The sequence below is a fragment of the Lagopus muta genome, chromosome 2 (assembly GCF_023343835.1).
Source record: "Lagopus muta isolate bLagMut1 chromosome 2, bLagMut1 primary, whole genome shotgun sequence".
In the NCBI taxonomy this organism is placed as follows: Eukaryota; Metazoa; Chordata; class Aves; order Galliformes; family Phasianidae; genus Lagopus; species Lagopus muta.
Window position 1 is genome coordinate 105,809,098 of NC_064434.1, and position 15,220 is coordinate 105,824,317.

The following is a 15,220-nucleotide window of genomic DNA, read 5'->3' on the forward strand; positions in this document are numbered from 1 at the left end:
AACACGTTAAAAGTTCATTAATTAAACAGCGCTTGTGAACAGATGGAATGGCTATCTGGGCTCTAATTACTGTAAGTTGGTACAGAGGTTTGCAGACCTTAATGAGGTTCAATAAAATGAATGATTACACATCAATCACAATTAGAGAAACCTGTAAGATGAGCTGAATTATCATGGCAACAAGTCATAAAACACGGGAGCACAAAAAGCAGCAGGCTCTGCAAAAGCTAATCAGGAAAATGTTTCTGCTTTAAAAGAGGTCTGATGGATTTGAACAATTCCTCCCTACTGCCAACCCCACAAACGTGTTGGCTGCTTTAATAGAAGAGTTCTACCATCGTTCTCTTCCTTCTGGATAAGTGCTGAGCAAAGTGCAGGGGAGGACAGCACCGAACGAGTTAGCGGAAGGAAAGCAAACCAGGCAATGCTCTGAACCATAACTGGCCAAGGAAATGAAGGGAGCAGGAATTTTCTGTCACACATTAAATACATTACTGAATATAAAGACACTGATGTGTCTTTTTATCTTGAGGATGTCAAACGGCAGGTAAACAGCCTGCCTAAAACCAGAGCAATGAAACAACTATCAGCAGCTACCTGGAACACCGGGGTGAGGTTATTCACAGCTGCTAGGTGCAGTGCAGCAGCTGTTTCTGTAGTGCCAAACCTTTACAATCACACGGAATTGTATCTAGCAGTTAAGGACAGAAAACAGATCATATTTAACAGCTAAGGACAGAAAACAGATCGCAGCCCCTTCTGTTTCTTACCCCTGGATCTGCCCTGGGAAGCAGCGATGTCAGAGCCCAGTGTCCCAGCTGTGCCAGGTGCTGGGGAGAGGATGGCTGGGATGGGGACAGACATTCAGAGTGAGGGGAGGAGTTGGCTTGTGATGTGCAAAGCCTCCAAGCACCAGCTTCAGTGCTCAGTCCCCCAAGGAACAGGCACAGCTCTGTGATAACCTTCTTGGTGCTTCTATCCTTCCATCCCCTTAACAGTGCTGCTCTGGGAGGCACACCATCCAAACACTCCAGAAGCCAACCTCCAATACCAGGGAGCTCACTAGTCATGGGTGTGACACGAATTAAGGTAAGATCTTTCAGCTTAAGAAAAAAAAATAAAGCTTGAGGTTATGTGATACATTTTAATGACTTCACTTTCACGATGCTGCACTTCTGGCATCATGGCTTTATAGCAACGAAAAGCTGAGCTAACTCCAGGCTTGGTTCAGTGATAATGCAAACAAGTGAAATCACTGCTATGGAAACAACACTACTGAAAGGTGGGCAGGGGAATGCCAGCAAAGCCAACGAATTACGGACTAGCCAAGTTTAGTACATCATTCTCATTGTTAAACAGGTGACAAGGAACGAGATGGATATCCTAAGCTGGTACTGATAAACGTAGCTGTGCAGCAGAAGGTAGGGCTTCTAAACCTGGTTTCTGACCTGGTTCAGGCCAACTGGGAGACAGGACTAAAAAATTGAAAATGAACTAATTTTTATTTTTTTTTTAAAACAGAAAATGCTGTATGCTTACTAAACACTTAGTATTAGATTCAAGAAGATATTAAAAATTACAAGACAACTGCAGTTACTTTAAAATACACACTAAAAGATAATACTGATGAAAGAAAACATGAAGATGAATATGCCAATGAGCCCAGAATGAAAAAGCATCTTTCTCCTATTCCTCTCTGTTTCTGTCTCCAAGCTTTCACTCCCAACCTAAAAAACCATCTCCAGTAACAGAACATTTCAAAACTCTTTCAACTGCCTGTAGAAGGAAAATCTTTCTTTAAGGAATGATACAGGACTACAGTGATGCTCGTTACAATAGTATTTGCAAATTAGCCATTTACATCATGGATCCCATTTTCTGAATGTCAGGTTCATAGGAACAGCAGGCTGCAGGGAGGCCAGGGGGAGATCCGGTCTCACCTCCTCACAGTATGGTCAGCACTGACTTCTGAAGCTCACTTTTGCTAAGAGGGAAACGATGCCATTAAAAAACTTCCAACCAATTAAAAAAAATTCAAAGCTACACTTCAAATTCTTCCAGTAGAGAAAACAATTTCTTAACTTTTGAATGAATGATTACAGCACACATAGCTCAACAGAAGCAAGTTTTCTTTAGAAAAACAGGAGAAGTTTGACAAAAAGAATACAAAGTATGTTGAAGATTGTATATTTGCAGTTTTGCAAGTTCCTTTGCAGTTGGGGATGCATCCACGAGGATGCAAAGATGCATTCCAGCTGGTGGCCTGCACCCTGCAACCCACGGAGATGCATCTCAAAGACTCCAGACTGCCCTGTGCGATGGAGACTGAGGCTTTAAAGTTGGCAGCAGGGCTTCAGGAATGGTGAGTGGCCAGCATGTGCCCACAGCAGGCCAGCACGTGGTCCCTGCCCCCCGTCGCTCCCAGTGTCTCCCAGGTGGGAGCGCTTTGGCCAGGACTCTCCTTACAAGTAGCATCCTGTGCAGGAGCTGGACCAGCACCCAGGGCTTCTCCAGGCACAATCCCAGCTCCCAAGGAGTTAGTCCAGCTGGGATGAGGCCATCTCCACACCTCCTCCTGCATCCCTTTGTTCTTTTGTTGTGATGGAGCAGCGCAGGGCTTCCTGCCCCACCACACTGTGCCTCTGCCAGGCTTTGTGTCTAGCAACAAAAGTGGAGAAGCCCAAGCTTTTCAGTCTCCTCTAACGAGTCTTCTCATGACCTATATAATTTCAAGCAGTACATGCTTTAGTTTTTTTCCGAGTTTTGTGATTTAATCGGATGATCACGCTGTAAAAATTAAGACCTATCTTCTTAATCTAAATTACACAGGGTAATTCCACATAATTTTATTAAAATGTAGGAATGATCGCCGTACGTTCTGCACAAAGGAATTAGTCTGGAGGGCTAAGAATGAGCACGAGTGGGACCAGCTGCTCCCTCTAGTTGGAAAGCAAGTTATTTTTCTTCCCAAAAAGTAGAAGGGAAACACAGCCAGATATTAAAAGCAATATTGCTACTGCAATAAATGGCTAGGTAACTCACACTGCAATACACGGCTGCTGGACATCGCTTTGATTCTTTCTGAATCCAGAATGAGTTTTTATTATCTGAGCCAAGTTCCAGCTACTATTCTACTATGTAAGTACCAAAGAATAAAAAACTCCCCACGTCTCACAACAAATCCACTCTGGAACAAAAAGAAGAGCCCTGTATGTCAGAGAAGTGTTTTGAGAGCAGCATTCTACAGCATTTTAAAATAACCGTTAGGACTTGCATACGCTTTAAATAAATATAGGGTTTCGTTTATTGATCCAGAAGCCACCTCCTTACATTTCCAAAGCTTTGAAACTAAAGAGGAGGCTTTTTAGCCCGAGGGGTTAAAAGTGTGGGTGTGGAAGTGGGCTTTTGTTAGAAAAATTAGCAATGCTATGAGTCATTGTGCATTAGCGGCAGAATAGTTTTGCATCTTGTATGAATCCAGACACCATATGCCATGCGAGGGCCTGCTACTTTATGCGGTGCCGCTGCTGCCGGGCGGCCACGTGGGCATCCCCAGCGGAAAGGCTGTCTGTGCGCGGCGGCGGGCGCAGGAACCCGGTGATCCGGACACGCCGGACATTGTCGCGAGCAGCAGGAACAGCTGGTAAGCTAGCGGAGCTCGCCGAGCGAGCAAAGACAGCGCCGGCGCCCAGCCAGCATGCTAATGAGCGTGCACAAAGCCGAGCGGCCGCGGCACGCATCCTGCGTGGCTTGGGACCCTCTGCTCTGCTCCTCCGAGGGATCCCGGCCACACCGATGGTACGGCCAAAAGGCGAACGAAGACACCCTGAGGAAACCGAAGTGCCGGCGAGCGTTTGGGCATTAAGTACTGAAAGATGCAGCGGAGATTTCAGCCGCGCAAATCCTCGTCAACTTAACAGGGGTGGAACAGCCAACTTAGCACCGCTCGGTTTGAAAATGCAACCCAAAACTGTTCATCTGTATGCACGGAAAAAAAAAACGTTTAAATAAAGTATCTGCCTGAATCTATCCATTTCAGCTGCTGTCACCACAGGAAGACAATCATAGAATCACAGAATGGCCTGGGTTGCAAAGGAGCACAGTGCTCATCCAGTTCCAACCCCCTGCTGTGTGCAGGTCACCAACCAGCAGCCCAGGCTGCCCAGAGCCACATCCAGCCTGGCCTTGAATGCCTGCAGGGATGGGGCATCCACAGCCTCCTTGGGCAACCTGTGCCAGTGCCTCACCACCCTCTGTGTGAAAAGCTTCCTCCTAATATCCAACCTAAACCTCCTGTCTCAGTTTAAAACCATTCCCCCTCACCTCCCTTGCCCAAGAGGCGCTGGCTAACCACAGCTCAGGTGCTGATATGTGACAGAATGCAGCACGCAGGGCCCTGTCCATCTCTCAAGCTCACACCTGACTACAGGATCTTCTCAGTTATGAGCAATACTGATCTGCCACTGCAACTTGAATTGAAGCCAGCAACCCTCCTGCACAACTCTGGATTGATTTAGGACAGAGGAGTTTAAAGAAGCATTTGAAAACCCCACCTTCTGCAAAATTATTCACGTGCAAATAAAATGTTTTCTTTATTCCATTTCTTTGGCAGTAACAAGAGTGTCATCCAAAGCAGCAGTTCCTCCATGGTGGTGATTTAGGATTCCAGTTCCCAATTCAAACCCTGGCCTGCTGCTTGCATTTCTCCAGCAAGACCCCTGACTCTCCAGACTTTAGTAGGGATGAAGCTGTGTGCTTTGTGGCTTCCAATGACTGTATGAGTACATCATTTAACATATCTGAAGTTCACCTTCCTTCTTTCTGACACACTGAATTCACTTTTTATTTTAAAGAACATTATGCTCATGATGTCACTGAATCACAGGCTCTTTTTTAGGACTGTTCATCAAATCACTTGGCAGATAAAAGCCTGTTGGAGTTTACTGACTTTTACTGAACAGAAGCCAGCTGCAGCAGGAGCAGCAGTAAATGTGTAAAACAATAACAGTGCTCTGTGTTACAGCACAAAAATTAATGGCATGGTTAAGAGGAAATTACAAAGACATCCAAAATCGTGGGAAGACTCGAGGGCATTGGCCTGGTAATGCTTGTGGAAGGGTATTTCAGCAGAGAAAATACCTGGAAACCCCAAGCAGAGTTTCAGCAGTGACTGGTGGGGAATGGAGTAGCTGAAAGCAATGCAAGGGGAGAATTTGGCTGGGTGTGGATAACAAACTGTGATAACCATTATTTTTTCAGTGGGAATGTCCCACATGGGGAACGAGGGACCAAGGGAGCTGGGATGGCATGAGTTCTTGTTGCAATACAAGTTCCATGAATAAAGAAAAGGTTGCCTTCTTTTGCAGTGTCTGGAGCTGAACTCACTTTTTAATCAACTACTTATACACTATGCAACCTTCACTACTGCCTGCCTTCCCTCCTGTAAAATGAAGAAAACAAGCAGGTAGCAGTGATGTGGATGCAAGACGTGTGTGTTACAAGGGAACATGTCAGGGATGGGTATGCAAGATGCATACACAAAAATACAGGAACTTAAACCCGTTGTGTTCATGTGTCAGCATGGAACACGCAACATTCGGACCTGTGGAAGCATTATGCACTCCTCAGACATTCACAAGTGGGCTGCAGTAGATTTCTCCGCCAGTCTATGAAGAGCACTATGAATAAGAGCTGAAGAGCCGCCTCCACAATCCCATGTAATGCCACCTAAAAGCTTTGCCTCGCATGACTTATTACGGGCTGCGGCAGATTAGAGGCATCGATCGCTGCCCGGACAAGGCTGTGCTGTGAGCAGGGGAGGCAGAGGAGGGAGGCGGTCGGCCATCGATCGGCCCCGCTCCGAGGGGTCTGCGCACTTCTGCCAGCCCAGGCTTGGGGACCAGCAGCACGGCAAGCACGCCGCCCTCCAGACAAAGCGGTGCAGGAGCGGCCAAAGATCTGCCTGCGAGCCAGAAGCCATCATTTGGGCAGAAAACTGTCAGATGCCGTGTCATATAAATTGTCACAGCTCTCGTGACACATGCTTTAGAATTTCATAGTCATTTCTAACAGCATCTACATAGCCCAAGGGCATGACTTCTTTAGATGGAAGAAGGGGAACAAATCATGAGCTCCTCTCTAAAAAGATTAGCAGGCTTTCCATTTCACTTGCGTGGTGCAATCAAGCACCTCTTTATAACCAGAGTATAGCTCTGAAGGCAAGCTCAGCGAAACACAGTTTGTAAAGTGCACAAAACATCTTTTCAGACACCTTACAACACACGTGCAGAAAAAAAATGAGTCATTTACACAGCTGACTCACAGCAAACAGTTCTTCTTTAGCCTGGCCACTCAGATCATCGCTCCACGTTAAGTTAATCATAAACTGGTTTAAGCCTACAGAAGCAATTCATTCTGAAGTCAAAGCTGATGATCTTCTCTTAAGCTCAATATTCTAGATATTAATGTATAGCAGATATGATCATATCTGGATACAATTTAAGGAGTTAAAGTGGTGTTTTTTTTTGTTTGTTTGTTTGTTATTTTTACATATTTAGATGGCCTTTGATTTGATCCTCTTGAGCTGCTTGTTTGGTACGGGTAAGCAGGCATGCCATGCTTGCTACAGTGCATAAACCTTTACAAGTTATTCACACAGCAAATCACCTCTCCAAAGTATGGGCTGTTTTCTCCTGGCCCATAGAGTTGGGAATCTTAAGCAGGGAAATGGTGACATCCAGTGCTCAGATACTATGTAAAGCATATGCATCCTCCTCGTGCTTTCTGTTTGTTCTAGCTCACAGACACGGCCAGCGTCTGCTGCACAGATGCACCAAGGCACAGATGTATTATGTTGCAGCAATGCACTGAGGAATCCCAAGGTAAACTAAGGAAGAATTCACATCTCACTTTCAGATTTTCCTCTTTGACTGAATAGCAACAAAAAAAAGCAGACAACTTTGGAAACAATACCTCAGCCTGCAATTGTGATGTCTTGTCTTATTTTCCTGCTTGCCAGACTAAGCGTATTTGGGATCATCCTTTATGGAATTCTGTTGATGAAAGAAAGGTAGAAGCAGCACAGCTTATATTAGCTGCTCCTGCTAGGATTCCATCTCTGAGAACACTCTCCTAGCTACCTGAAACACTGTTCTGATAGAAAACAAGCAGATGAGCCTGCAAGCCCCCCCTCCCGTGAGTTATTTCTTCTTCCCCCAAAGAGCATCTCAACACCATACCCTAATCAAGATGCTACAGAAGAGTATGAAAAAAAAACAGGAATCAAAAGGCAGAATATTGTTTTTTCAATTAAAAAGAAACTTTTTTTTTAGTGAAGAGTGAAAACAAAGACGTGCACATGTACATTCAGGCACACAGGTCTGCCTCACAGACCTCACCCACTGTGACAGCAATCCACCAACATCTCTGTATCGCTGTGACCATTTCTCAACCTTTGCCAAGCTTTTCTTTCAAGCGAGGATGCACTTAGAACTCTTCTAAAATAAGGCAGGTCTGGTACAATCTTTTAGCCAGCTGTCTTATTTTGAAGATAAGTTTGCACAATTATTGCTATCATTATTATGAAAATCACCACTATTGTTACTAAGAAATGTGTGAGATGGCAGAGAATAAGCATCCTGGCTATAACATTTTGTACGTAAAATCTGAGACTAATTTATAAAACCCTCAGCAGGAACAATTTAATTCAAGGAGCAAGGAAACGACATCCTTTGAAAGACAGTATGGACCCCAGGTTAACAGAATTTCCCATTCTTTTTGCTCAGACACCATTATCCCGTGATGCCAAAATCTTTCTGGAGCAGTAAGTTACAGACCAACCACTGAAGTGGTTGCAGGTTTAGTTTCTAAGCTTAGGTGCAAGTAAATCTCCAAATGTGGAAATGTAACTATCACCTTAAACAGCAACTATACATAATAAAGTATTAAGTACAAACCCTGTTTTTTTCCCAGCATTTATCTTTGCAGATCAGACCAGCTCTCAGTGATGTACAGACTGTGCAACTTAGGACAACTGGCAGTACAGAACGGAGAAAAGTTCAGAAATGCTCTTCCGACACACAACTAATTTTATATTAAATGGAAAAAAAAAACCAAAGATGTAATTTATAAGTAAAAAATCAGAACCTCCATCATTTTATGAAACATTCAGTATTAGTGGGGACTGAATGGACACTTGCTCAGCAGGTCATGCTCAACAGACCAGTCACTTGGCTGCAAACAGCTGATGCCTTCTCCAACTGCATTTGCCTGAGCAGTTTGCCTTCCATCCCAGGCATGCACACTCACTTACTGCACTGCAAGTGCCAGAATCTCAGTGTTCTGCCTCAGTACTTGATGCTTCTCTCCTATCCCTGGATGTTGTGATGTTGCTGCAGAGATATGATCTGCTCCTGCAGATCACCCCCTAACTTCCTCCAGAAACTTGACGGGTCCATTTGGTGCAGCCAAGGTTTATTCAGATCATCATTTGCTCAGCTCAGATGCCAGTAACATCGACAAATATACACATTTTCATCCTATAATTTTAGGAAAGTTTAAGCATTACTTTTTTGGTGTTTCCAAGTAATCTTAAGCCACCTTACTGTTTGTGATTTCCATAAAGTACACAAACGTACTCAAAACAACAATTACTGGCTAAAAAAGCAGCGTGGTGAAGCTGCTGAAACACATTACCTTGCACTCAACAGTTACTTGAGGATAGTGAGAGCACCAATTAGTACGGCCTGTGGCCACTCAGCCTCAATGCTTCAGTGCACCAAGAATGAATGCGCTCCTGAAAAAATGATTATTTTGAACATATACTAATGTACAATCATCCATTAACATGTAAACATTACAGCAGTGGCACAGAAAATTGAGCTTTAAGCATTCAAGGCAACTCAGCTATGTGTAACGACGCTGCTTTTGCCTGCCTGCAATGCCATCACACGTCATTTGGCACACACAAAGAACTTGCAGCCAGAACGGCCTTAAACAAAAGTTTAAGTATAGTTAATTATTTTTTAATGAATATTTCTCTCGCTCTAATGAATTCCGTAAAACAGAAACACTCACCTAAACCCACACACACCAACCAGACCGAACAACCTTGTGTGCTCTGCCATAGTTACCCTTCTCATTTTCAAAGGTATTTCCAACAGAAAAATGTATTTGGGTACAACACTGGAATTTGTGTCATCGTGACCAAGGGATTACAGTGCAAAGCAGCTCTGTGTCCTGGTCCCCATGGAAACTGGATTCAGATGCTGTCCTTTGCTCAGTGCAGCGCCCAGCTCAGAGCCTTTGTGCCTGATGAGATTTCTTCCCCAACCTTCCAGCAACAGACCTCACCGCTTCCTCCTGACTCTTTCCTAATTGAGATGCAAATTAATCTCTGTGGCTGATTACACTTCCCTTAAAGCCTCTGACAAGGGCAGCTGGAACCAGAGTTTGCGGACTTCCCTACAAGTGACTTCAGCTGTCACTAGTGACAGGATGCTGCCAGACCCAGCAGCACGCGACCCCACAAAAGTTACGTCTCAAGTGCTGCCAAACATCACCCTTCCCTTTGCTAGGATTACTGCTTCTTGCTTCTCCCTTCCGTACTATTTGTTGGGAGTTATTTCACCTTTGAGATATTTTCCTTCACAGTATGACAAAGTCACCGAACACTTTTAATTGCTTTTTACATTTCTGGGGCTGCTCTTCTCATTCCTCCAAGTTACAGACAGCAAAGCCACATCAGGAGCAAACTCATTCACTCAGCTTGCACATTCTGGGAGCTACAAAGCACTGTTAGTGCATTGGACAGATTCAAACACCTCCTTTATGGAATGCACAAACCTACATTATACCTTCTGGCTCACAAAAATATTCAGTCTATCTTTGTTCTCATAGGGAACAACTACTGTTGACCCTTTCAGTGAAAGAAGTTTCATTTTTTATAACTGAAGTTGTGGATGTGTTTTTCTCCTGCTCCAGTGCCATCCTGATGGGACCTTCCCACTACGACATCTTTGTCCTGTTTCAGAAATCCCTCAGCTCTCTTTCATCCATCAAATAGAGATGTAGCAGTCAATCCACTACAGATGTCATTGGTACAAAAGCAGACACAAAAAAGAAAAACAAGAATCTGGGGACAGATATGGTTTCAGATAGACCTCAAACATATGCTGAGATGTGGCATGTGCTGTCACGTTCGTGCTGCTCAAGTTTCACTGCAGACAATGAAGGGCCCAGAAGGGGACCCTGCAGGAAAGCAGGAGCACAGCAAACTGATGACAAACTGAAAGCCAAAAGATGAGCGGGATGCAGAGCTCTGAGGTTGGTGGTGGCACTACTCAAAGCAGCATTAGTCTCTCTTCATTCTAGTGAGCGCAGTTTCTTATGTGACTTTTACCACAGTGTCTCATTATTACAAATTACCTATACAAGCAGATGGATTAAGCTGAATTCTGCATAGAAGAACTTCAGTCATTAGCTAGAATTCTCTCATTAAACAGAAGTGGAAAACCTGGCAAGTTCTGAGTCATCTGTTAGGTGCTGCCATGACTTTGCAACTGATGTACTGAATTGAAATAGTTATGCAACAACCACCAACTGGCTTTGTTTTACACACGAAATGGGTAAATAATGAAGTTAATCAGAATGACATTATTTAACTACAGTGCTACGTTTAATTTCCTGCAGCACATATGGGGTAAAACTCAGCATTTTTTTTTAAACAAAGAATATTTGGAAAATATAGTGTTTTAAAAATGTGCATCTCAGAGTAATTAATCAATGCTGTTTCACAGATCAAAGCACTTCTAAATTCTTTCTCCAACTCCTACTAGCAAAAAAATTCTCAAATAAAACCTTCCCCAAAGAAAACCAAGCGAAGTGAGTGCTGTTACTGACAAAACTGATTAACAAAACGAGCTATAGGACATTTCAAACATAGTTATGGCATTGTGAGAAAATCCTAAAAACAGTGAAACCAGTTAGTCTGCATATCATATCAGAATAACCCGGTTAGTAGGCGTATCATATAAGAATAAAAGTTTATCTTGCAATCTGCAGAAGAGATACCATCTAGCTATCTTCCAGCAACTGTAAGAAAACACTTTCTGAAAATCCCCTATTACAGAAAGTGTTTGATTAAAAATGGAATTAGGGAACCAAAATATCTGTCTCAGAAGCCAAATCCCATCTGTCTTACTAATGTAACAGGACCAACCAAACTGGAATGCCTTCTTTTATCAGGTGAGAACACCACTGCTATCTGTGTATTAGCTTAACGTACGCTGTAGATAACGTTTATTACCATGAAAGAAAACGGAACATTGTCACTACTTACTGTTCAAAGCATCACTGTAAGTCCAAATCCACTTGTTTGCCTGCTGCTGAGAACATTCTTGTGATCTTTTTTTTTTTTAAGCACTGAATGGCAGCAGGGTGTGAATGACTTAAAATTGAGCTTGACACGCAGAACGCTCTGACCTTTTCCAGTAAGTATTTTCACTAATGCTTACCTCCTAGCAGCAGAATATTCAGAAGAACCCTACCAAGGAAAACTTTGCATCATCAACAGGAAAGGATACAAACTCTGGTAGAGAGGGATAAGCGATTTGACGGCTCTGCTGGCATTGATGCACGTGGCACATATGAGGCTTGGCAGCAGCTTTGCAGTCACAATGGCTCCATCAAAGAGAGGACCAAAAAATGGCACCTGCAGACCCCAAAATAAAAACAGCACATGTGAAACTGAGCTGAGGGCAGCTAAAGGAAGCACAGGAGCAAGTTCCAATATGAAAAATAGAAACAGTAAACAATAAGCCCGATTCCCATGGGATTTCCACAGCAAGGCACCTGCTGCTTGAGGAAGGTGAGAGGGAGGCAAGAAGATGAAGACTTCACCCTGAACAGCTCAAGGCACTTCAGATATTCAGCTACATTACAAGCGACAGTTTGCACAGTCTCCTCTGCAAATCACAGACAGACAGAGGCTGTGAATCAGCGTGGCAGGCTGGGTGCCACACTTGCTAGCACATGTTGCATCTTGCATTATATAAATACAGATTATTGACGTTTGGAAAAATAAGCATCAGCCCCACAATAAAACTCTACCAAACTATTTTGCCAGGAAACAGTATGAGCACATTGTTTTACATACTGACATTTGTACTATAATACTCATCTCCTATTTTTTAAGTTCTTAATCTTTTGTAATTATGCTTGATGTGCATTTGTACATTTCACAGTATATTCAACATGAACTTATTATATACATTATTTGCCTGTGAATTGCAAGTTAATGCTCCATTTGGAGCAGATACTCAGAGAGGTTTTCTGTCTTGCATCTCAGCAGGACGTTGATTCACTGACTGACTCCTCCACTGACAGGAGCTTTTGCTGCAGATATTATTCCATAAGCTCCTTCCATGGACTTTTAAAAGAAAAAAGGTGAGCTGATCCAAGATCAGGAAATGCAAGAAGATGGCATCTCTTTGAGGCAGTGCCCCACAGGTACGGTGGGCAGAGGCAATGGGTCTGTCTCACGGACAGTACCAAGATGTGGGAGCTGTGTCACTGCAGGTTTACCTCCAGAGGAGCCCACCACATCTCGTCATTTGGTGGCATATGGCTCTTCAGACAAAGGCAACGTTAAGAAAAAGAGAAAAGAGGCCCAAAGACTTTATAAAAGTGAAAAACGCCTGCAATTAGGCAGGTATAACATGCTTTGCCATATCAAGAACAGAGAAAAACACAGTGATTAACTGCATAGGAGATTTCATTATTGACAAGTTGTCAAACTCACTTCCCTATCACAAACTCAAAATGAAAAAAAAAAATCTAAGTAGAAGCTAGCAGCAATTACCAATATTTAAGCTATGGATTTTTTCCATCTGTACAGAGGCTTATCACATAAATAAATACCCTCCATTATTCTTCTGCAACTGCTCGTGGGTGACTGTGACAGTCATTCAATAAATGGACAAAGAGAATAATATAAATCCCCTGCATCTAGGGAATTCCTCTAATTAGAAGTGGCAATGAATTACAGAAGAAATTTGGATTTAATGTAACATCTGCAAATGACAGCTGTCTTCTCACAGTTATTTTGTCATTCCTTTACTTAAAATATTGCCTCCTCCCACCTCCAAAAAAAAAAAAAAGATTAATGCAAAATCTTTGCACGGCGTTTTGCTTTATTTCATCGTGCTACCATTAGTAACTGGCCAGCTGGAAAGAGAAGTGACAAGAAGAAAGTCTTTGCCATGGAAGTGATAATGTTCCACAGCACCAAGTTGTAAGCAATGCAGTAACATTTCTACGTGAAGTTTTTAACACACACACTCTACCTTTCAAGTATGGACAAAAGGAGTTACAACGTAAATCTCCATTTTTATGCCAGTAAGAACAAGCAAGTGAAGCACATATTAATACTAAAACCACATGCACATGTGAATGCTGGATGTTTTAAGTCAGATTAGCAATGTACATATGCTACAATACAGAGGAATTGATTCTCATTTTGACTGTAAGCAATTTTTGCTTGCTGGACTTAGTTCCAGAATTTCAGAAACACCTGGAGCCTAGGGAGTGTGGCTAATTGTCTTCACACAGGATTACTGAATTTATACACTAAAAATACACATGAAGTGTGTTCATTCTGCACATCATGTATATGTGTGTGTGTAAACACCTAACTATGCTCTTATTTCTAAAAGTCTTTCACTGAGCAATTTCTCCAGCATTTTTTTGGGAAAAAATTATCCCCAGTGTGTCAGAATTGTTGAAACAAGAAGTCCAGCAGTTGATGTCTCCAAGTTAAATAGACATGCTCCAACAAACCATACTTTTCTCCGCTACAAACCCCCTGCTGAACCTTGCAGGTTGCTCTGCCTGCCTGTGGGGCACATGGGCAGAGAAGCCCTGCTTGGCCCCCAGCCACAGCACTGCCCCCAGGGGAAGCAGAAGAGCAATAAAAATGGGAGCACACCACAACTGTGAACTCCACTACCTGGCTAATTGCATGCGATTATTTAAAAGAAAAAAAAAAAAATTGGGGAAATGAAGAAACACACTTTCTTTTCTAAGAAGCAAGCCAGGTTACTCGAAGAACTGAGACCCAAGCACATTCCTGGTCAAGAATTCTTCATGAAGCAGAGTTGGTGTAGGCTTTCTGATGGGAAAAGAGAGCAACAATATTGATGATGGAAGCAACTTTTTATTGAGTGTGAACGATTGCCAAAGCAAGACAAGATGTAACCAGAACCAGAACCAAGAGCAGGGTCATCGAAGTCAATGGGATGCCACGGATCATGAGGCTCCACACGTAGAGCCCACCATAATGAGGGAAAGGGGACAGCTGAACTCAATGCACAGGAGCACACGCCCCACTCAGTGCTTTTCTGCAAGCCAGCATTTAACCAGATATTTGAGAAAAGAACTGTTTCAGATGGTTACAGAAAAATATATATATTAGGCTTAGGAAGGAATGAAATATTTAAAAGAAGTCAAGGGAAAAATCCTTCCACTCCTAGGCTACCACAAACGTCAAAGCAAGTCATCCATGGACAAGAAATTAATATTCACCACATTGCAACCACCTGCTTCATTATAATTTCCAGGATAAAAAAAAATTATTTTTGTTGCACAGAGTAAAAGTAGGCAAGGTTAAATAAACCTTCTGAGCACAAAGAGTTCGGTTCTATAGCAAGCAGCACTAGTTAAAAGACTGGGGAATGGGTAAATTATTGTACCAAATGGCTGAGAATTAATCTCTGATGACTAGCTGCAATCTAACAAGGCATCTGTGTCCCAGGGAACCCGCAGTATGTCCCTGGCGGTATGTGCAGTGTGTAGAGTCTGCCTGGCATTCTTTGTCCTCTTTTGCAGGCAGCTTTTCGTCTCATTGTTCAGAATATCCTCATGCATCTGTGACGCGTGGAATGCATTCACACTAACAGACTTACTATTGTCTTCCCTCAGAAGCTTTGTCGAGCAAAGACTGCATCACGGTTCCTGATAATTATATTGCTTAATTAATCAAGACAAAAAAAATTTGCAAATCATTGCCCCGTTGCCAAGCAGGGAGATAAAAAATGAAAACAATACAAGCTGAAGCAATATAACAAAAGTAACAGCTATCTGATCAGAAATTCTTATATAATGAAGCTATTAATGCTAAATCGGTTAATGTTAACATTGCTCCAGGTGTCTCTACTTAGATGCA

The 15,220-nt window shown here is 42.9% G+C and overlaps 1 protein-coding gene across 4 annotated transcripts in view; it reads right to left on the minus strand.

The window, feature by feature from the left end:
* The window catches only part of RALGAPA2 (Ral GTPase activating protein catalytic subunit alpha 2), a 118,080-nt gene that overhangs the window by 29,186 nt on the left and 73,674 nt on the right, over positions 1-15,220 (minus strand). For all 4 annotated transcript variants that reach the window (XM_048937184.1, XM_048937183.1, XM_048937185.1 and 1 more), the window contains one exon: positions 11,583-11,710. In XM_048937184.1, coding sequence (XP_048793141.1) covers positions 11,583-11,710 — 128 coding nt within the window. The remainder of the gene's footprint in view (positions 1-11,582; positions 11,711-15,220) is intronic.